The 22594-nt window shown below is 39.4% G+C and overlaps 1 protein-coding gene across 6 annotated transcripts in view; it reads right to left on the reverse strand.

Moving 5' to 3' along the window:
• The window catches only part of LOC146378388 (uncharacterized), a 32514-nt gene that overhangs the window by 3604 nt on the left and 6316 nt on the right, over positions 1–22594 (reverse strand). For 4 of the 6 annotated variants that reach the window (XR_014801687.1, XM_084944448.1, XM_084944447.1 and 1 more), the window contains exons 3-22: positions 16411–16439; positions 15469–15766; positions 15202–15242; positions 14617–14890; positions 13854–13901; positions 13523–13566; positions 12864–13149; positions 12448–12491; positions 11605–11890; positions 11052–11095; positions 10481–10754; positions 10049–10098; positions 9887–9960; positions 9496–9710; positions 9177–9427; positions 8931–9059; positions 7883–8018; positions 4960–4989; positions 3303–3350; positions 1351–1398 (exon numbers count right to left, since the gene is read on the reverse strand). Coding sequence is in view for 5 of the 6 variants with exons in the window: in XM_084944448.1 (XP_084800574.1) it covers positions 1351–1398; positions 3303–3350; positions 4960–4989; positions 7883–8018; positions 8931–9059; positions 9177–9427; positions 9496–9710; positions 9887–9960; positions 10049–10098; positions 10481–10754; positions 11052–11095; positions 11605–11890; positions 12448–12491; positions 12864–13149; positions 13523–13566; positions 13854–13901; positions 14617–14890; positions 15202–15242; positions 15469–15766; positions 16411–16439 (2649 nt within the window). In the remaining variant the exon portion in view is untranslated. The remainder of the gene's footprint in view (positions 1–1350; positions 1399–3302; positions 3351–4959; positions 4990–7882; positions 8019–8930; positions 9060–9176; positions 9428–9495; positions 9711–9886; positions 9961–10048; positions 10099–10480; positions 10755–11051; positions 11096–11604; positions 11891–12447; positions 12492–12863; positions 13150–13522; positions 13567–13853; positions 13902–14616; positions 14891–15201; positions 15243–15468; positions 15767–16410; positions 16440–22594) is intronic. The other 2 variants (XM_084944449.1, XM_084944450.1) reach the window with 2 other exon arrangements.

Raw genomic sequence — 22594 nt, forward strand, 5'->3', positions numbered from 1 at the left:
TTCATACATCTGAAATATAACAAACTCTCTCTCAGCAGGCTGTTTGTGAAGCAGACTGGCAGACTCGTCACTCTGGTCTTCAGTAACACATTGTGCAACTGGATACTGGACTTCCTGTCAAACAGGCTGCTGTTCAGATTGTTAATCTTCATGAAGTTAGAAGACAACACAACCATCATGTCACGGTACTGGGTTGTGTGACCCAGTGTTTGAGTTTTACGTATTTTTTGTATTCATTTTTAATCTAGTTAAATTCTAGGTTACTGTTCAGACCTTATTTCTTAGTTATTTCTGTCATCTCCGCCTGTACTCAGTCTCCCTGGTTCCTGCGTCTACGTTTCATGTCTATGTGGTTATGTTAAGTTGATGTCATGTTTTATTCAATGTCTATGTCTCCGTGTTTCCTGTTTTATTTTGTAAGAGTCTGGTGTTCTTTGTTCATTGTAGTTAGTGTTACTCTCCCCTGTATTGTCATTGTGTTTCATTCGAGTCAGCTGTGTTCTCGTGTGTCTCCACTTCCCCTGATCACCTCATGTGTGTATTTAAGTCCTCAGTCTTCCTTTGTTTGTTGTCGCGTCGTCTGTGTACTTCCCCTCTAGTCAAGTTAAGTGGTTTTCAGGATTCTGTGCAGTTCATGTTTGCCATTTGGTTTATGTTGTTTTTCATGCAGCCGCACGATGAGGTTCCGTGCAGGTCATGTTCATATCTGTTTCGTCACGCCATTTGGTTCACAGTTTCCATGCATCTGCACAGCATTCTGTTCACAGCGGTCATAGTTATTCCTTTCAGTCAGGTTGGTGTTTTTCCAGTTTAGGTTTTTGGTTAGTTGCAGTCTCTGTCCCTGTTATGTTTTGTCTACTCCCTTCTGCATCAGCCCAAATAAAGGCTCGCTTTCAGTTTAAGTTCACTCCCGTCTCCTCGCCTGTGTTCGCGCCTGGGTCCACCACACACACTCTCCACACGGTCTGCCCCCGCTGGCCGTGACACATCATCACTCTGTTGGAGGAAATCAGCTGTTCAGGAAAAAGCCTGGGACTCACAAACCCCTCCAGCATGATAAGTCTGGAGGGGTTATTCATGTATTCACAGAGGGCTGAATACATGAATATTATATTTATCTCTGTAAAGAAATAAATATAAGCAGGATTGAGTTTAGTGACTCGCTGCCGCTGAGAGACTGAGAGCTCCTCCTTTAGAATGAAAACTTGAAGACAGAACAAAGTACGTAAGCTAACTAAAAGTAAAATTGTGGCGGGAAAAAAGGTGTGATTGACTGTTCACTAGGATTCATCAGCGTTCTATGTGTCACATTATATAAAACCACAGAACAGGTAATATTGATGAACCTACCAGCCAACAGAGAGCTGACAGCAGCTGCTCCCACTGAGGATCCTGCAGCTGTTAAAAACAACAAGGAAAGTTTTTAATTTCTTAACAAATGTTCAAACTTCTTAACTTTCATTATGCTAGCAAACTGAAACATTAGAGACTCAGTGCCACAAAATTAAAACAATTAAACAACTACACCAAAGAATATTCCACTAAACTCTGGTCTACTAAAAAATAAATAAATAAGAAAATCATTAATTTATAATATCAATAAAAGGTTGCTCTAAAGGTTATGAGGAAAATTTACTTCAATAAATTAATTGGTCTGATTATCTGCCATGATAACAGCAAACTAATAAAAATGTCTAATGGAAACACAGACTGTAGTTCCTCTGCTTTCCAACATTTTTACTTTTTAATGACTGCACTAGTGATAATTTCATTTGTTGGGCTAGTCAGTTAGTTATATTGCTAGAGACAGAAGGGCAGGCATTCAGACAAAGGCAGTTACAGGGAGGCGAGTCTCCCCACCTGCAGCTTAAACTGATTTCTGGTGATTACTACTAGAGTAATACTCTACAGTAAAACAGACCCCAAAGCTTTTGTTGGAGCTATTTGTTCTTATTTTTTATTATTTTGAAATTTGTTAAAGTTTGTTGTTAGTTTATTTATATTTTGGGGTTTATTTACATGTTTATTTGTAGGTTAATATTTGTTTCAGTGTTTTGTTTGTTTGATGTTACCTTGTTAAATTAGTCAGTAAGAGCTGCCACTTTGTTTCTATAAATAAAGAGACTGGTATAGGACCAGCATGCACTGGGGTGGGCCTGTGGTTTTTTACCAGAGCAGGAGAAGCAGCAGGAAGTAACAAAAAAAATGGATCTTGTTATTGCCAAACTGGATAAAATAAACCATAAAAACGCAACTTTCAAGTTTGGACAATGGACTTCTTTTGCCTGCGTACGAAATATTATCTCAGTGCAGCAGTGGCTTGTGGACTTTTAATTGTGGGATGTTTGGTTTGTCAAACAAAAGGAATTGCCACTACATAAAGTAAAAAACCCGCCCGTGGACAAAGGAATAATCCTTCATTAATGGATATGTTGGATATATGGATTTCAAGGATCACCGTCGAACTCGAATAAAAGTTACTGGATCGTCTGTGAGTACTCCCGACAGATTTGATGTTGAGGCCTGGATCAACATATCACTCGTTCATCAAAGCTGGTGAGTGATAATATTGTTTAAGCCGTAAAGGAAAACGGTGAAGCTATTGGAGTTTAAAGACATTATTTCACTACAAAGACTGATGAACTGAGTTTGGATGTACTAAATTGGTGCATAATTGGATCGCTAATTGAAACATGCCAACGCCCTCTGTGGAAATGTTTGTTCGCTGCAATCAGCAGGTAAATTGATGTCATGTTTGTGCTCTATGCTATGGATTCTCAGTGTGCTGTGCATCTTTATAATGTTTGAAATAATCCAAGAGGACAATAAAAATGTCGGATATTAAGAGTAAACAAGAGGATAACACTCAGATGCAAGCAGAGAAAAGAAGCATCAAATTTACACCAAAAGGTTAAGGTCAAACCATAATCAAGGAAAAAAACAAAAATCCATATCCAGTAATACGACGTGTGAGCGGCATGGAAGGAGATGTGCAACACACTTTTTATTTTTTCAGTTCACAATGATGCCATAAAGTTTTGAAGGCTTATAGAAGCCAAAGATTTCAGCCAATTCTGCTCCAATCACATGGGTGAAGATAATCAAATACACCATCTTAGTATGTGATACTTCAAGGTCAAAGGTCAGGGTCATGCCATACAGGACAAAGCTTTAGTTGCAATTTAATCATCTCTAAAATTTAAAGCAACATCTTAGTCATTGGGGAACATAAGCACAGTTAGTATTGATCAGTTTTCTATGTGTCACATTATATAAAACTCAGGTAATATTGATGAACCTACCAGCCGACTGAGAGCTGACAGCAGCTGCTCCCACTGAGGATCCTGCAGCTGTTAAAAATAACAAGGAAAGTTTTTAATTTCTTAACAAATGTTCAAACTTTTTAACTTTCATTATGCTAGCAAACTGAAACATTTTTCAGTCTTTCAATAAATTTATTGGGAAAACCAGGCTCCCAGTATACAAATTGGTGTCCATCACCACGGATGGTTTGCCACTCAAATGGATTCACTGCCAGGTGCAGGGAGGACAATGTTATTCCGGATTTCCTCAATTACCACTGCATAATACACCAACAAGCGTTATGCGCAAAATTGCTCCACATGAAAGAGATAATGGATGCCAGTCGATACATTCACATGCTACCCTTTTTGGGAAGATGCAGAGGTTGATTCACTCGCATCAAAATTTGAAACACTGTGTAGCTGTTGGCATGATGATATTGTTTATATAATTTAGATCATTTCTTTATCTTGTCAAGGTCCATGTCATCGTTGTAAATTGTTTAAGCTGTACATTATTTATGTTATTTTATGTAGTTCAAGTGCTTTTATTTTTAAGGTCAAGCCTGCTTACAAGTCTTGTTGTCTCCTTTTTGGAAGCCTAAGAAAACACCTGCAAGCAGGTAGCAAGAATGAGCCTGTAATGCTCTTTATTGAAAGTTAAGTGGAATGGACTTTAACTAGACACTTATAAGGAACCCTCAGAAGAATGGTGAGTAATTCCCTTTTTGCAGCATGCAGCCAACAAGGTATTTATTGATTTTATCTTTGTTTTCTTGTACAGTGTCATTTTAGGTGCTGTGTCTTACGTTGAGTGTTTATTTTGTTAATGCTGTGTAGTTTTCACAGTGGCTTAGGAGAGAAGTCTTGGAATAAACCAATGAAGAAAAACAGGTGAATTATACACTGTTTCACCGGAACTTTTCTGAAATAGAGGATGAGATTTTGACACTAAGCTGAGTTTAAGTCCAGGGCTAACGGACAGTTCTGGAACTTGCAGAGGAAAAGTACCCCAACATTAGGAAATGTGTTACCTCCTTGACTGCAGCTGCACTTATTCATGTGAGTCAGCCTTTTCCCAGAAGATTATTAAGTCCAAATACCGTTCCACCATGACTGATGATTATTTGAAAGTGTACTTGAGGCTGACTATCAGCAGCTACCGTCTGGACTGTGCATCCCTGGTTGATTCCATTCAGTGCGAGTCATCAGAGTAAGGTAATATCAAAAAATGTACAGAGTTGTGTTGTGTAATATGGGTTCATACAGTTATGCAACATGCATGAATGAATACTCCATATGTTTATAAATAAATATATGTTTTGCATTTTCATAGTAGGTAAATCATTTTGACTTGGTCATTTCATAAGTCGCTCGCATGCTGAAAAAGTGTGTGCACCCCTGATTTAAATTCTCAGAATTCTAAATGAAGTCCTCTCCTCCTCAGGCACAAGTTGCAGCAGTATGAAATACAACCAACAATTAACAGTGGAGTCAATAAGCGCTAGAATTGGGATATGGCATGGATGAGCAACGTCTCTGGATTAACAACAAATTTTGGTAAATTTTGGTAAACTTGTGAAATTTAAACCAAAGAAAACTCACTACTGTAAAATGTTAAATGCAGTTATTATACAAATAATTTGAAATATCTTACCTTGTGCTTGATCAGTGCTTTGGTATTCGGCTGAAAATAATCAAGGAACATAAAACGTATAAATATAAAATTTTAAAGAAACTTTACTCCAATCCATCGGCCATATTTAAGTATTTTGTCATGATCTTTAATTTGTGTTGTTTCTCATTTTATATGGGCTCAAAATGTGGTCATAAATATTTTGTACTTGTAAAAAAGATTTGTATGTGTAAAAAGAATTTGTGTGTGCGTAAAAAAGATTTGTGTGTGGACTTAGCCCAAAAAAACCCTGCAAGTTACAAGTACGAATTTTGACCCTATTTTTCTTCCTTTCATCTGATTGGTCAATGTCATGTCAATCACAAATGTAACAATCCAATCAGAGAACAGATGGGTTTGGCTGTTGGAGGGGCGCTTTTTTTGAACTGCAGGTCTTTGAAGGGAATAAATGCCCTTTTACATGCCAACCCAGCGTTTTCCTTCATCCCCACGAAGGAAAACAGTCTGTGGTCGTCCGAGTTTGGTGATTTTTGTGTCACAGGTCTACGTGTTTAATACAGGGACTTCCACAGCCTTTTCAACAGCGCTGCGGACCGCGGGGTGGGGGCGGGCAGTGTTTTGGAAATGACAGTCTTCATTACAAAGCTTTCTTCGTTATGAATTAGCATACATGTTTTTATTGAACATTTGAAGAACCAGCAAAAAAAACAGAAACTCTTGTAGAGGACATAAAGTCAGAGACAGAAAAGACAAGGAGCAGGTGCATCTAGTACAGGTAGAGCTGCTGCAAAAACCCACAGAGCCCAGCAGCCAGCGCAACAAATTCTGGATCCTTTGCTTTTAGTTAGCAGTTAGCATTAGCAGCACATCCTGCGTCCGATGTGAAAGGACTTTTATGCTGCGCACTGTGACTCACAGCAATGGTCCCGGGTCAGCCCTGACTTTGTGTTAAACTAATCCTAAAGTAATAATGGTATTTCTAACCACTGATATAGCACAACTTTATCCTTTCAACAGCTGCTGAAAGTAAGGGGACCTAGCTGCTATCGGATATTTATATAGAGATCCTCTATGGGCTCAAAATGTGGTCATAAATATTTTGTACTTGTAAAAAAGATTTGTATGTGTAAAAAGAATTTGTGTGTGCGTAAAAAAGATTTGTATGTGTAAAAAGAATTTGTGTGTGCGTAAAAAAGATTTGTGTGTGCGTAAAAAAGATTTGTATGTGTAAAAAAGATTTGTGTGTGCGTAAAAAAGATTTGTGTGTGGACTTAGCCCAAAAAAACCCTGCAAGTTACAAGTACGAATTTTGACCCTATTTTTCTTCCTTTCATCTGATTGGTCAATGTCATGTCAATCACAAATGTAACAATCCAATCAGAGAACAGATGGGTTTGGCTGTTGGAGGGGCGCTTTTTTTGAACTGCAGGTCTTTGAAGGGAATAAATGCCCTTTTACATGCCAACCCAGCGTTTTCCTTCATCACCACGAAGGAAAACAGTCTGTGGTCGTCCGAGTTTGGTGATTTTTGTGTCACAGGACTACGTGTTTAATATAGGGACTTCCACAGCCTTTTCAACAGCGCTGCGGACCGCGGGGTGGGGGCGGGCAGTGTTTTGGAAATGACAGTCTTCATTACAAAGCTTTCTTCGTTATGAATTAGCATACATGTTTTTATTGAACATTTGAAGAACCAGCAAAAAAAACAGAAACTCTTGTAGAGGACATAAAGTCAGAGACAGAAAAGACAAGGAGCAGGTGCATCTAGTACAGGTAGAGCTGCTGCAAAAACCCACAGAGCCCAGCAGCCAGCGCAACAAATTCTGGATCCTTTGCTTTTAGTTAGCAGTTAGCATTAGCAGCACATCCTGCGTCTGATGTGAAAGGACTTTTATGCTGCGCACTGTGATTCACAGCAATGGTCCCGGGTCAGCCCTGACTTTGTGTTAAACTAATCCTAAAGTAATAATGGTATTTCTAACCACTGATATAGCACAACTTTTTCCTTTCAACAGCTACTGAAAGTTAGGGGACCTAGCTGCTATCGGATATTTATATAGAGATCCTCCAGCTTCAAACTGTATTACCCTTCAAGGACCTGCAGTTCAAAAAAGCGCCCCTCCAACAGCCAAACCCATCTGTTCTCTGATTGGATTGTTAAATTTGTGATTGACATGACATTGACCAATCAGATGAAAGGAAGAAAAATAGGGTCAAAATTCGTACTTGTAACTTGCAGGGGGTTTTTTTTGGCTAAGTCCACACACAAATCTTTTTACACACACACAAATCTTTTTTACACATACAAATCTGTTTTACGCACACACAAATCTTTTTTACACATACAAATCTTTTTTACGCACACACAAATTCTTTTTACGCACACACAAATCTTTTTTACACACACAAATCTTTTTTACAAGTACAAAATATTTATGACCACATTTTGAGCCCATAATTTTAATCTTCAATATTTTATGTTGTAATTTAATATATTACCCTCTATAAATTCATCCTGCTTTGTTCTATTGTGTTGTTGGTAGGTGTAATAAAACGGTGTGCACTGGGCCACCGTGTGGTGATGAAAGGTTAGACAAGTAAGCAACACTTTTCTGACCGTCACTGTTTATAGCTGTTTTAGGTATAATATCAGGAAAATGTCAACGGGGCTCCAACCAGAGAAATCTGTTCTGTAGTTTTGGGGTTTTGCGTGGAATAAATAACATGTTTCCTGTTTTACATTCGCCTTGTTTCTTCCTACAGAATAAGACACAAACTATCTTAGAAAAGGACGAGTCAGAAAATGTACGTCCTGCAGAAGCAGCAAAGAAGGACCGAAGATTGCTGCTACATATAGCTTACTGACAATGTTGAGTGTAATGTAATTGTACTCATTTAAGTCAATACAATAAAGTGATGATAAATTTGAAAATGTATAGTTAACCTTTTCGAACTGTACAGGTCCATACTGGCTGAAGATCTTTTTTTGATGTGAGTTTAAGGAGGAAGTTTCCATCTGGATTTTCAGTGTACACTTCAAAGAAATTTGGCTTTCCACTTGGATATCTGAGCTTTAAATCCTGTTAAAGAAAGAAAGAGCAACGGGAAAGAGAGAGGTATGGTATGGATATTTGTAAGTTACTATTTCTGTCTTTACTACTCCACAGTGATATTTCAAAAGCTGCAGCTTCAGCAGGTTCTCAAAGCTTTCCACCTTCTCTCGTCCACAAATGGACTGCTGGTCTGCACCGGCCTATGGTTCATGCATCTGATCCAGTTCCAGCATCATCCTGTATCCATGTTTTCTCTCATCATTCATGTTTTTTCTTTTCCTGGTTCAAAGTCACTCAAATGTTAAAGTCCTGGTAAGTCAGCATATAGCTGGTGGTGTATCAAAGCCTTTTGTATCTTTTGTCATGTTTCTGCTCCTGCTAACAAGAGTTTCAGTCTCTGAGCTTCATCAATCTTCAATCTCTTCTGTCTGCTCTCCATTCACCATCCAGGACTCCAGCCTCTGATGTAGGCTCAGTCTCTATTGTGCTTGCTTTCCCCTCTCCCTACCCTTCCCAACCTTCTTTTTGCTACGATCACTTAGTATATCCTATTTATTATAATATATTACACTCATTTTCTGTGCTTTGGTCATGCTTGAGCTAACAATACTGTTTTCATTCTATAGAGTCAAACTTCCCTGCCACAGTAAGATTGCTCTTACTGTTTTGGGGGGTCCTGTCCTAAATCCTAACACTGCTGGGATTCCAATCTGCAATCAAGGTTCATCAGCGTTAAATCACCAAATAGATTAGTTCATTTTTCAATCTCAGTAAATCATGTTCACTTCTTCCAGATCAGCTCTTCTTATTGAATATTTACTGAATCCTTTCTTTGCTCAGTAAAATGCATGAAGGCTGCCGACGACAGCTGGACTATTTATTCTCAGCCTATTATGCAAATATGTATTTGGAAAGAAATTAAAGCATTTCAAACCATACTTCAGGACAGATTTCTGCACCATCCACATCTGCTGTTAGTGTGAAACGATCAAGAATTTTCAAGGACTTCTCTGGATCTGGCTTCAGGATAGCTTTGTATCCATGGGGCACTTCCCTCTGCTTCATTACCTGTGAAGAATAAAGTGCAAAGATACTAAAAAGCCATGTAACACATAGGTCAGTTTTATATATTAATTTATTCATTCTTCTGAATTCTGCCTATTATACTGTGAAACATGTAATAACCTGCTGTAGCCCAGGATCACGTGGGATCAGATAAACATGCAGTGTGAGGAAAGCTGTGTTGGTCTGATATATCAACACGTTACAGTTGATTTTCACAGGAACGCCGAGTTTCATCAGGACCGCTCTCGGAGAGAAAATCGGTTCAGTTAACTTGACATGTGTTGGTGTGACCTCAGACACTTTTTCCACAACATCTCCACAGTCATCTATGTGAAGGACTGCAAACGTGTCCAATATGTCAGGGACGTCATCTGCAAAAGAAAACTTGAATCATTAATGTCATTTATTATTCAATAATAAAGCCATCGTGTCCTCTTACTGATGCAGATCCAGTGTGGCAGGTGAACTTCATTTAACTTCCCAGCAGTGACTGTGACGTCCATCAGAGGACCTGCAGGCATGTATTGTCTGCTCTCCATCCTCTCCATGTGTCCCTCCCAAGATCTAAACTGGTACTGAAAGCTGGTCTTTCCCTTACAGACCCAGCGCAAGCCCGACACTCTGCATTCAAAGTGTCCTGCTGCAGATTGAAGGCTGAAACAGGAATTAAATACACACTCATGAAGGAACAACAGAGTGAATGGAAACACAGAGAGTAGTCGTGTGAATTGGATGCAGAATGAAGAATTTCCTCTGGGAATAAATCCAAAGCTGAACTGTTTCCTGTAGTTCCAGTTTGCTGTGCTGCAGCATTCAGGAAGTTGATTTACCTGTAAGTTGGAGCCTCGTCTGCATCTGTACTGTTCACCTCAGGTTCAAGTTTAGTCCAATCACTGCAGTCCTGCTGCAGAGGACAGTCACTTTAGTCAATAAGTACACATGTTTATAAAGAAAGAAACTTTAGGAATAAATGGATGAATGGAAGGGATTACCGTCAGGCTCTGACAACCTTCAAGCTCTGAACTTCTTTCAGTTTTTCGTCCTTGTTGAGACACAAAGAATTCAAATGAATGATGTTATGCTGACATATAAAATCATCCTCTAACTGTCCACATGTTTGCTGTTTGATCACTTTATGCTGTGCAGTGCTGCTTCAACATCAGAACAACATGTTCAGCAGGACCTGCAGCTGAGTGACGTCTAAGATGATCAAAAGCTGATGAATTCAAATATTCTCACCAGTGATGTCAGAACAAGACAGAGACAGAGAGAAAGGTTGGATTCAGCTCTGATGATTTATGCAAAGTTATTTTTGTACGTCTGTTGTGTTTCCTGTTTATTTTAATGTTTGTTGATTAGAAGTTGTTTAAACAAATTTATTGTAAATTATGAAAATCTGTTTATTAAACTTTGTTTGGTCTCACCTGAGCTGCTCTCTGAGAGCCTCAGCATCAGATCAGGTCTGTTCATGTCTGTTAAAACCTCCATGGTCACCTCCACAGACTGATGACCAAGTTCATCCACCATCAGATTCACAAGGTCTTCTGTCCTGTTTTGACACCGGTACCTCTCCATTTGTGGCAGGCTCATCTTAAAGCACGTGAACGGCAGCAACAGAATAAATTTCCCGAGATCCTTTTGACTGAATTCATTCAGTGTTTCCAAGAGAATCTGTCTAACAGCTTCCAGCGTTTCTATCTGAAAAATCGCAGAAATGTATTAAGTTACTTTATAATATCTCTGTTGGACGATTTAAAGATTTCTTTTTATTTAATTTCCAGAGAAACTGTAGTAGAAATATCAAATATTAATTAAAAAAAAGATGTCTTCATTAATATTTATATGTTTCAGAATAATCACTGAAGAGACAGCTGGCGGTTTTGATATTTACTTCACTCTCTTTATGAACAAAAAGTTTCATAAGAAAACATTATTTCATTTCTATCAATACTAAAAACTATTATTTTGTAAAAGCTGAGTTAAAGTCACACTCACTCTCTTCCACAGTGCAGCTCCATGTTCATCCACAGAGTGTTTCTCTGAGGAGGAAAGACATTTACCATCAACTCTGAGGATTCAAACATCATCACACATCCAAGTAGAATCAGCCTTCAGACGACTCAGATGATTTAAAAGAGAAAATCACGTGAAACTAAATAAAATGACATAAGAACCCAACAAAGAAACCCTCCATCCAGTCCAACCAAAGTAACTGGGGGTTCCCAGCTGTGATAATGAGAGAGGGTACACCTGTCCACCTCAGGTTTTAAACAGACAGACAACCTTTCACACCCACATTTAATTTAGAACCAGCAATAAAGCCAACAAGCATGTGTTTGGACTGGAAACCAGAGCACTCTGAGGAAAAGCATGCAGGCACAGGGAGAACATGCAAACTCCACACAGAAAGGTTCCAGCCAACCAGGAGGCTCAAACACACAACCTTCATGCTGTGAGGACACAGTGCAAACCACTGCACCACCATGACACCACCAACACAAAAACCTGTTGATGACACAGAGTTTACACTCATGCATGTTGGTCTTACCTCTGGATGCTGAGCTGCTCTCTGATAACTTCTGCACCAGATCAGTTCTGTTCATGCGCATGAAAACTTCTCTGGTCACCTCCACAGACTGATGACCAAGTTCATCCACCATCAGATTCACTACAACTACTCTGGTTGATGATCGACTCAACCTATATAAGAAGAATGACCGATTCCACCCAGGAAGGATCGTCTGCAGGAGCCTCTTGAACTCCTCGAGCTCGGAAATCCTCAAATTATTCAAAGTTTCTAAAAGCAGATGTTTAACAGCTGCCATTGTTGCCACCTGGAACAATAAACACAATCACGGGGTCACATATTTATTTAGCCAAACACAAGCACCTATTTAGTAATTGCGGTACGTTTATCAAAAAAATGAAGAAAATATAAAACTGTGATCCACTTTTATGGGTTTGAATACTTTTTCTTTACAGGCTGCAGTTCTTCTCTCACTGTGCAGATAAAAAATGAAATATATCCATCAAGAATCTTTCCCTGATTTCACATTATCTTTCATTCTTTATTAATATTTGTAAGTAGAATAAAGTTTCCTGTTTAATCTGAAAGTGTTTGATGTTTTCAGATTTCTCTGTCCTGTTGAAGAGTCAGGACAAATGTACATGCTGACACTTCCTCCGCTCATCCTCAGTGGTAAAGACATCCTGACATTAGTGTTGCAGAAAATTACTGCTGAAGAAGTCAAACTGAATGAAGCTTCAGTTTGTCACAAACATCCAGCAGAAATCATGAGAAAAATGACTCAACATGAGAACTGGTGATACTTTAGTCCTCTGACTTTCAGCCTGCTGTCTTGTACTGAATCAGAGATGTGACATGACTCACTTTGTGGATCAGTGCAGAGCGTCGTTCATCCACAGAGTGTTTCTCTGAGGAGAAAAGTGCTCAAAGTCACTCATGACAAACACATTTAACAACTAACTGACAATTATTCAGGAAATATGACTTTGGAAAAATGGACAATATGCAGAATTACACTGAAACCTCCTCAGCAATAATAAACAGTATGAAGGAGTCATTTTTACTCCTCCTCACAAAGTATTTTGATTTAATCTGGTCTCATTTTTATGTATTTATTGAAGTATATTTTTCCAGAACAGCCATAAAATATGTTTTAAAGATGTGTTTTTTTCTCTTTATTACAAAAATTATTTATAAAGTCAAAGAAGACTTTAGTCAGACGTTTATGAGACATAAAAACAGTTTTATGACTTTAATGAGTTTTGATTTTGTTGTCTTACTTCGAGGCAGTGAGCTGCAGTCTGACAGCCTCTGAGCCAGATCAGTCCTCTTCACCTCCTTTAAGACCTCCATGGTCTTCTCCACTGACTGTTGGCCGTAAGTCTGCACCATCAGAAACACTGTGTGCTGCAGGTTTGTCCACTCGTATGGTATCAATGAGAAGACTGAGTAATATTCGTAACAATGAATTTGTGGGAGGCTCTGATTGAACTCACTGAGCTCCGGCTCATTGAGACCATCCAGAGTTTCCAGCAGCAGCTCAATAACAGACTCCATCGTTTCTACCTGGAAAATTCAAAGAAAATGTTCATGAGATAAATGTGACATTTCTCACTTTCAGGTTTGTTTGTTTTCTCATCAACACTTTACAAATGTAGATGTGTTTAGATGACATCATCCATCACATAAGGTGATGATGTCATTGGTCATATTTGTCACAATGATCACAAACAGCTGATTAACAATTATTCTGCTTCTGTTAACAAGTTCAGGACTTTTCTGACCTGCTGCAGACCGACCTCACTGCACACGCTCAACTTATCAAACTTTGACTTTTCCAATCAAAATCAAATCATTTGTTTCTATTGAAGATTTCTATCCTGTATCTATGAACTGAAAGCTGGATGATCTGAAGTCAGACAGATGTGACATGACTCACTTTGTGGCTCAGTGCAGGCCAACGTTCATCCTCAGAGTGTTTCTCTGACAGAAAAGAAATATTAAAAGGTTCATTCATGACTGATTTAACATCAGTGTTAATAATCAGACGCTTTGAAATAACTGATGCTTTGATTTCATTCTGATGATCCTTGTAAGTTGGATTAATAACAACATTAAACTTGTTAACATGAAGTCATATTTGATGGGAAACTATCAACGTGTGAGGAAATGATCCAGTTCTGTTTCATTCAGTAATTCTTCTTCTTCATCTTCTTCATCTTCATATCAATGAGTGTATTTATTGATTCATGTGTTTTCTGGACACTGACCTTTCTCTGTTTCCTCCACATCAAATCCTTCAGCTGATGATCCTGCAGCTGCAACACATTGAATACAAACTGTAACTACATGATACAGACACTGTGTGTGTCCTTTATGTGTGCTCATCCTGAGTATAACACTGAGTCCTGACAATAAAAAGCTTTAATATTTCACTTTCAGCTGTGCGGACTGAAGGCAGGAGGAGGCCATAGTTACACAATCACAGAGAAATCAATGAAAAGACTTTGGAATCATTTACCTCGTACAGGTCGTCTGTCTCCATAGTGGAGTTTCAATCAAAGCTAACATAAAGATCTATTTACAGTACAAGACTGATATTAATGAGCTCAAAATGCAAGAATTCAATGAACCAAACAAAGAAAAATATTTTCAAAGGAAAGAAGTTCAAAGAGCTTTAAAACAACATTTACTAAAGAAAGTCACTGATTCAATAACCTGAATATTTTTACTTTAAAACATTGAAATATGAAAACAAATCTGTTCAATTTTACTGTGTTTGTACAACCTGAATGTGTTAATTTATCAACGTCTGTCCAAAATAAATCAGAGGAAACAAATTCTTTCATTTTAAGATAATAAAGTTTATATTATGCAGTTCTTGTTGTGAGTTTCTCTGATTTAATTCTTTTAATTTTGTTTTCAGTTTGAGCTGTAATATTATGTTTTTAATACTTTTACACTGAGTTAAAAATAATCCCACCATATTTATTGACGTTATTACAGAAACTCTGACAGATTATTTTCTCTTACCTTTGAGTCCTGAGCTGCTCTCTGACAGCCTCTGCACCAGATCAGTTCTCTGCATGTCTGTTAAAACCTCCCTGATCACCTCCACAGACTGATGACCAAGTTTATCAATCATATCATTCACTATTTCTCTTCTGTCATCACTCAGTTCGATTTGTAGAAGACTCTTCTGAAATCGAGTGAACTGCAGGAACAACTTGAATTTGTTGAGATCCTGATCACTCAAATCCTCCAGTGTTTCTAGAAGCAGATCTTTAACAGCTGCCATTGTTGCAACCTGGAAAATTCAAAGCAAACATTCATAAAGAAAAAATGTTTCCTCACTGAGAAAATTACAGATTTATGTTTTTGTAGCTGTTTTAAACTTTGAATGTTTTCAATGTTTTCTCTGAAACACTTTGTTTTCTTTTATTATCTTATTTATTAAGATGTATTTATGTAAACACACTTTTTAATAATGTTTGATTTTTAATCTAAAAACATTTCTGTGACAACTGTTTAATCTAAATGATGAAATTATGATTTTCAAACTGCATCTTATTGAATCAAAGCTGAACTCTGCAGTCAGACAGATGAGACGTTACTCACTTTATGGATCAGTGCAGACAGATGTTCATCCAGATGTTTGTCTTAAAAAAAGAGAAATTAACAAAAATGGAAATAAGTGTTTAATAAAAGCTAATCGAGCTTTAAAAAAATACACAGAGATCAAAAAAATAAATTACATTTAAACCTGCTGAACATCATTTTCTGCTCGTCAACAATGCTCTCTTTGCTCTGTAAATCTGACTGTTTCTAATATGAACTGAAGCAGAAACACTTTTATGATTTTAACATGTTTTGTCTTTATCTTACTTTGAGCTTCTGAGCTGCTGTCTCTCAGCCTCTGAGCCAGATCACTCCTCTTCATCTCCTTTAAAACCTCCACGATCTTCTCCACTGACTGTTGGCCAAAAGTCCTCATCATCAAAAACACCATGTCCTGCACGTCCTGCACGTCCTGTATGTCCTGCAGGTCTGTCTTTCTCATCATAACCAGGGGGATTAAGTCAAATTTCCTCCTGAGGACCAGCTTGAAGTTCTCGAGCTCGCTGCCTCTCAGATCAGCCAGTGTCTCCAAAAGCAGCTCAATAAGAGACTCCATCGTTTCCACCTGGTGAAAACAGAGGTCACATGACAGCGATGCACCATTCAAATATCTGTTTGATTTTTAATCAACAGAAACATTTTAGTGTGCTAAAAATAAATTCATGTTTGAATCCAATTCTTCTAAAAACCTGAAAAGATGACCTTTGACCTTCAGACACAAAGCTGCGTCTTTTTAAGGTCATGACCGGTCGACCAGATGTAGAGCAGAAAATAACCTCCATGAACATCTGGTGCTCGGTGGGTACCTGCTTGGATTGGTTTTTTATTTCTTGGCTCATTTTTTCCTCTTTTTGAAGGATTTAATTTTCATGAACAGGTTTGTGACTCTGTTTTACTGCCTGACTGTAACTCTGTCAAAGACTGAGCTACAAAAACTGCAGTGAGTCTCCTGATTTTACAAACAGAGGGGAGCTTTAACTGCTCGCATCTTTACTGATAAACAGAAAGACTTGAATTTAATCTGCTTTTAAAATGTAAATAAGGTTTAATATTTCTATACCAATCATGTATAAAACTCATGTGTACATGACAAAGCTGCAGCTTGAATTTCATGTGTATGATTTCTGTTTAAGATGAAGATCATTTTCAGTCTTCATCTACTGCATCAAAGCTGAACTGTGTGAAGTCGACTGATGTGACGTTACTCACTCTCTGGCTCAGTGGAGGAAACTGTTTGTCTGAGGAGAAAAGAAAGAGAAAAAGTCAGATTAGAAACTGTTTTATCATCAGGCTTTATGAGGATTTAGAACACAAAAGATTTCACATCGAACTGACACTTAAACCTCGTTAACTCGTTAATAATGATTTTAGAGAGAGGCCTAACTGTGTGAATGAGAGCACACACAGGATACTCTGATCGCTGATCACTTTTATGTGTGTGTGTATATACACACACACACATATATAAATATACACTACATGTCTTTGAACGTGACGGGAGTCGACTCCAGACCGGGGCGTTTCTGTCCAATGAGGTCCCAGGCTGCCTCTCCCATGCTAACCAACTGTAACTTGGAGTGAGAGACATAAATATGAAGCCATACCAGCTGGGACGTCACCCAGGTGGCATAGTGGCTCCAGCAGATCCCAGGAAAACATTAGAGATCTCTGTCCAGAAGAGCGCTGTCAGAGTTTTACCCCTGATACTGCTGGATAAACAGAAACTCACTCAGGAACGAGGTCACACAGAGCTCAAGTTTTCACTCGCGAGAGGGAAGCAGTTGATCTCCAACCCACTTCAACTTGCTTCCCCCCTGCAGGTCGTTTTTATTGTTTACACACATGACTATTCATAAAGCTCGTTGCTGTATTAACTAAGACAAATTACTATATATGGTTAGAAAGTGAGTTGTGCAAGCGTGGTTATACAATGTGAGTGGTTATATGATGTGAGTGCAGCCCTCCCAGGATGATGTCAGTATCTTGTCCCGCCAGGTGGCTTCCTTCACTGCGTACAGTCTGTTCTTCTCAAAGCTACTTGTTCCCTTTATGGAGGTCGTGCAAATACTCATATTTGTGGGTTACATAGTGAGCAAATAAAACGCAGCTTCTCAAGACTCCCAGGGTTTTCCCTGTGGATTATGTAGCTTTGAGAAGATATGGGATCTATGAAGGAATCCTGCGTTTCAGATTGTTTCCATGAAGGTGGAACACATCTTCATGCTGGAAGTGCCTCTCTCACCACCAACCTCTCCCCCAAAGATAAGAACATAATCAGCATTAGCTTAGAGTGCGTTAATTAAGTTAATAACTAAAATTAAACGTAAACTATTAATTACAATTGATGTGATTTGATTATTCTTTTTACATTATTTTAGTTTTTCACTTTTTTCACTTTTTCTGTACAAGAGTGTGTGTGTGTGTGTGTGTGTGTGTGTGTGTGTGTGTGTGTGTGTGTGTGTGTGTGTGTGTGTGTGTGTTTCTGGTGAAATGCACAGTGAACAAACAAGCTGATGAGTAAGATAACCTGCTGAGAATGACCTACAGTAGCGCTCCTTCCTACGCTGTGAGTGTAAAAGTGCTCCTACAGTCTCATGCAGGGGGTGGGTGTCAAGGAGCGGCTGTGTGCTGGCAGGAGAGGACCCAGATGCAGACTCACAGAAACAAGACGTAACTCAAAAAATGGCTTTGTTTACAGAAAGGGCAAATAAACAATACAAAACTAAACTGGGAAAAACTAGTTAGCTGAACACTCGGAGAATTCCACACAACCATGAGTGACGACGCGACACAGATCTAAGGGAGACTCTGACATAAATACACAGAAAGCTAACGAGGGACGTAGGAGCACACAGGGAACACAGCTGACACTAGTAGTAACAATGAGACAGGGAAAGAGCAAACACAACATGACGTACACTGACGAGAGACTGTCAAAGTAAAACAGGAAGTACACGACAGACACAGAGACCCAGACTAGACACTGAACAGAGGGAACACTGAGTACAGGGACAAGAGCAACATGAGACAATACTGACTGGGGAACGAGAAGGCAAACACGAGGACAGAAGTAAACTACACAGAACATGGGGGTACAGGGACCCAAACCTAAGCAGTAGAACTCTCAAACCGAGGAGAACAGAAGAGCTAGAAGTACAAACTGAAACCCAAACCACAATCATCCTAAGAAAACAAAAGTACAAAACTCGAAACACTGGCACACCGACCCAGGACCGTGACAGTGGGAGGTGCTGTCCATGATGAACGTTAGGTTAGACAACATCCTCTCCTCAAAACATCCTCGATGGACTTCAGCGGACAGTCCTGGACAGTCCTGGCCCTTTGGACCAGAGATTTTTTTGTCAAACATTTTGCCAAGATGGCAGCAGCATGTCTCCTTGTTGAATGTCTGCTTTGAATTTTTGGGGTATTTTTTTGTTTTTTACTATCTTAAATGGATTTTAGTTTTTTCTAACAAGCTTTTTAAGAGTATTTTAAACTATTCTGTAAATTCTTGGAAAGTGGTCTTTTTTGGGGGGGGACCTCTGCTACTACCAGAGGTTGTCTGCACCACACCAGGGCCTGTGCTGCTAGCATAAACCAACTGAGCCTCAACCAGGGCCTGTGCTGTTTTCTGAGGCCATCTCACTGCACCGGGGCCTGTGCTGCCAGCTGGATCCATCGGCACCACCCCAGGACCTGTGCTGCTGGCTGGGGCTATCTGCACCGCACCAGGGCCTAGCTGGACCCATAGGCACCACACCAGGGCCTGTTCTGCTAGCATAAACCAACTGAGCCTCACCAGGGCCCGCACTGCCGGCTGGACCCATAGGCACCACACCAGGGCCTTTGCTGCTGGCTGAACAAACTGCATCTGTGTTGCTAGTGGAAGACATCAGCACCACACCAAGGCCTGTGCTGCTCGAAAAGCTTATCTGCAATACATCGGGCGCTGTGCTGTTGATTGAAGCCTTCTACACCACATTGGTGAATGTGCTAGCAGAAGCCCTCTGCTAGCAAGCCACCAGGACCCGAACTTTTGGCTGGAGCCTTACTTGCCATCCTAGGTTTGTGCAGCCTATTTAATTCAGCATCAACAATCATTGTGTTTTGGATAATGGCTTTTTTAATAACTTTACTTTGCTTATTGGCCGTGGGGGACTTTTGGACACTCAATTTTTCTAAGATGAGAACATTTAACAGTGACCCCATTCTGTGAGACATGGTTCCCAGATCTACATGCGTCACTGCTGCTATACATCCTGTACAATTTCCAATGTATTTGGAACAGGACATTAATCATTTTGAACTACAGAAAGATTTACCTCATCTTCAAAACCTTCTTGCTTTGTACAATTACAAAATTAGTTACGAAAATCCTGCTTTGTGTCAACATTTCACACGTCAAAATCAATAAGTACAAAGCAGGGACTTCTGATCGTCTTACTACTGCTCTTATCTGGTAATGTGCAACCTAACCCAGGCCCTGAGCTGCAATGTAGCCAGACACCATCTGAATTTAAATCCTCACCTGGGCTTAATGTGCGCAGTTTGTTACCCAAGATGGATATGATCAAGATCTGGGTTCAATCAACAGATTCAATTCAATTCAATTTTATTTATATAGCGCCAAATCACAACAAAAGTCGCCTCAAGGCGCTTCATAGATACAGAGAAAAACCCAACAATCATATGACCCCCTATGAGCAAGCACTTTGGCGACAGTGGGAAGGAAAAACTCCCTTTTAACAGGAAGAAACCTCCGGCAGAACCAGGCTCAGGGAGGGGCGGGGCCATCTGCTGCGACCGGTTGGGGTGAGAGAAGGAAGACAGGATAAAAGACATGCTGTGGAAGAGAGACAGAGGTTAATAACAGATATGATTCAATGCAGAGAGGTCTATTAATACATAGTGAGTGAGAAAGGTGACTGGAAAGGAAAAACTCAATGCATCATGGGAATCCCCCGGCAGCCTACGTCTATTGCAGCATAACTAAGGGAGGATTCAGGGTCACCTGGTCCAGCCCTAACTATATGCTTTAGCAAAAAGGAAAGTTTTAAGCCTAATCTTAAAAGTAGAGATAGTTTCTGTCTCCCGAATCCAAACTGGAAGCTGGTTCCACAGAAGAGGGGCCTGAAAACTGAAGGCTCTGCCTCCCATTCTACTTTTAAATACTCTAGGAACAAGTAGGCCTGCAGAGCGAGAGCGAAGTGCTCTAATAGGGTGATATGGTACTACAAGGTCATTAAGATAAGATGGGGCCTGATTATTTAAGACCTTGTATGCAGATATTGTCCTCATTTCTGAAACTTGGTTGTCTAAATATATATCTGATGAACATGTTAGCATGGCTGGCTACAATATCTATCGCACCGATAGGCTTAAGAAAGGTGGTGGTGTTGCTGCTTATGTTAAGTCAAAATTTGATGCTACAATAGTTCTATCAGAATCAATTTGCAAACAATTGGAATTTTTGGCTCTGAATGTGAATGTTGCAAAGGGTCTTTGCATAACAGTTGCTTGTTGCTATCGACCCCCTTCTGCCTCCACAGAAGCTCTGCGTTCTTTAAACCTTTTGCTGTCCAGACTAAATTATGGGGAGCTTGTTCTAGCTGGTGACTTTAACTGGGATTGGCTCAAAACTGTTTCAGATGATTTTAAATCTTTTTGTGATTCTATCAGTCTTACCCAGCTGGTCAATTTACCCACTCGGCCGAATCTCAAAAGCCCCGAAAAGTCTACCTTGATTGACTTGATTTTGACAAATGTTCCTCATAAATTTTCATCTTTGGGTGTCTTTTGTAACGACTTAAGTGACCACTGTGTTGTTGCTGCTATTAGAAATACTAAAGTGGCCAAGTCACAACATCGTATTATTTTTAAAAGAACTCTTAAACATTTTAATGAGCAAGCATTTTATCATGATTTGTCAAACTATGACTGGAAGAAAATAGGATTGATCCCTGATGTAGAATTAGCGTGGGCATTCTTTAAGGATGGGTTTATGCAAATTGTGAATAAACATGCTCCATTAAGAAGATATAGGATAAAAGGTCGTGAAAACCCCTGGTTCTCCCAAGAGCTGGCAGATATCATTCATGAGCGTAACCTGGCTTGGGCCAAAGCAAGGAAAACAGGCTACCCCGCTGATTGGCTTCTTTTCAGACAACTAAGAAACAGATGTACTTCCTCTATTAAGAAAGCTAAATCAGAATATTATCTGTCTGTCACCACTGAGAACCTAAATAATCCACAGAAGTTCTGGAAAATCATTAAGTCTCTTTCAGTGAGTAAAAGCTCCCACGCTCTACCCACCTATGTTTTTAAGGATTCTGTTCCTGTTTATGATAGGAAGGAGATTATGAATTGTTTTAACAAGCACTTTATATCTTCTGGCTCTTTGTTTGACTCTCTGAACCCAGTCTCTGTAAAATCTGGCACAAACCTTCCGGTGTACACTGGTCAGCCATTTAACTTTGTTCCTTTCTCTGTGCAGGAGGTCTGTAAAGCTCTTAAACTGTTAGATCCTAGAAAATCTCCAGGGCCAGACTTATTAGATCCTTACTTCTTGAAACTGGCAGCTGATTTTGTAGCAGAGCCTCTCACAACACTTTTCAACCTCACACTGGATACGAATAAAATTCCCTCAGTATGGAAATCAGCTTTTGTTGTTCCTCTATTAAAAGGGGGCGACCCAGCAGTGTTAACTAATTACAGACCAATATCTAATCTATCTGTGCTGGCCAAAGATTCTTGAAGCTCTTGTGTGTGAGCAGTTAAAGGAGTTTTTGCACACCAATGCCATTTTATCTGAATATCAATCAGGCTTTAGGAAGAATCACAGTACTATCACAGCTGCAATTAGAGTGGTAAATGATATTACTATTGCACTTGATAAAAAACAACACTGTGCATCCCTTTTTATTGATTTGTCAAAAGCATTTGACACTGTTGATCATTGTATTTTAAAACTTAGACTCTTCCAGTCAGGACTCTCTGAGAGAGCAGTGGCATGGTTCTCAAAGTACCTCAGTAACAGGACTCAGTGCATTAAATCTGACGGTCTATGTTCTGACTTTGTTACAGTGCACAACGGAGTGCCACAGGGTTCTGTATTAGGTCCCCTTCTATTTATCATTTACGTAAACAATCTTAGTCTACATGTGCCAGATGCAAACTTGCACTTCTATGCTGATGATACAGTTATTTACAGCTGTGGTTCAACTCTTGTCCAAGCCATTGACTCCTTGCAGAAAGCCTTTTCTGCTGTCCAGCACTCATTACATCAGCTTAAACTTGTTCTCAACGCAGACAAAACAAAGCTCATGTTGTTTTCTAAATCACGGAGACGAGCCCAAACAATCCCATCAGTAACCACTCTTGAAGGTAATAA

The sequence above is a fragment of the Perissodus microlepis genome, chromosome 11 (genome assembly GCF_051167445.1).
Source record: "Perissodus microlepis isolate ML-2025 ecotype Zambia chromosome 11, ASM5116744v1, whole genome shotgun sequence".
In the NCBI taxonomy this organism is placed as follows: domain Eukaryota; kingdom Metazoa; phylum Chordata; class Actinopteri; order Cichliformes; family Cichlidae; genus Perissodus; species Perissodus microlepis.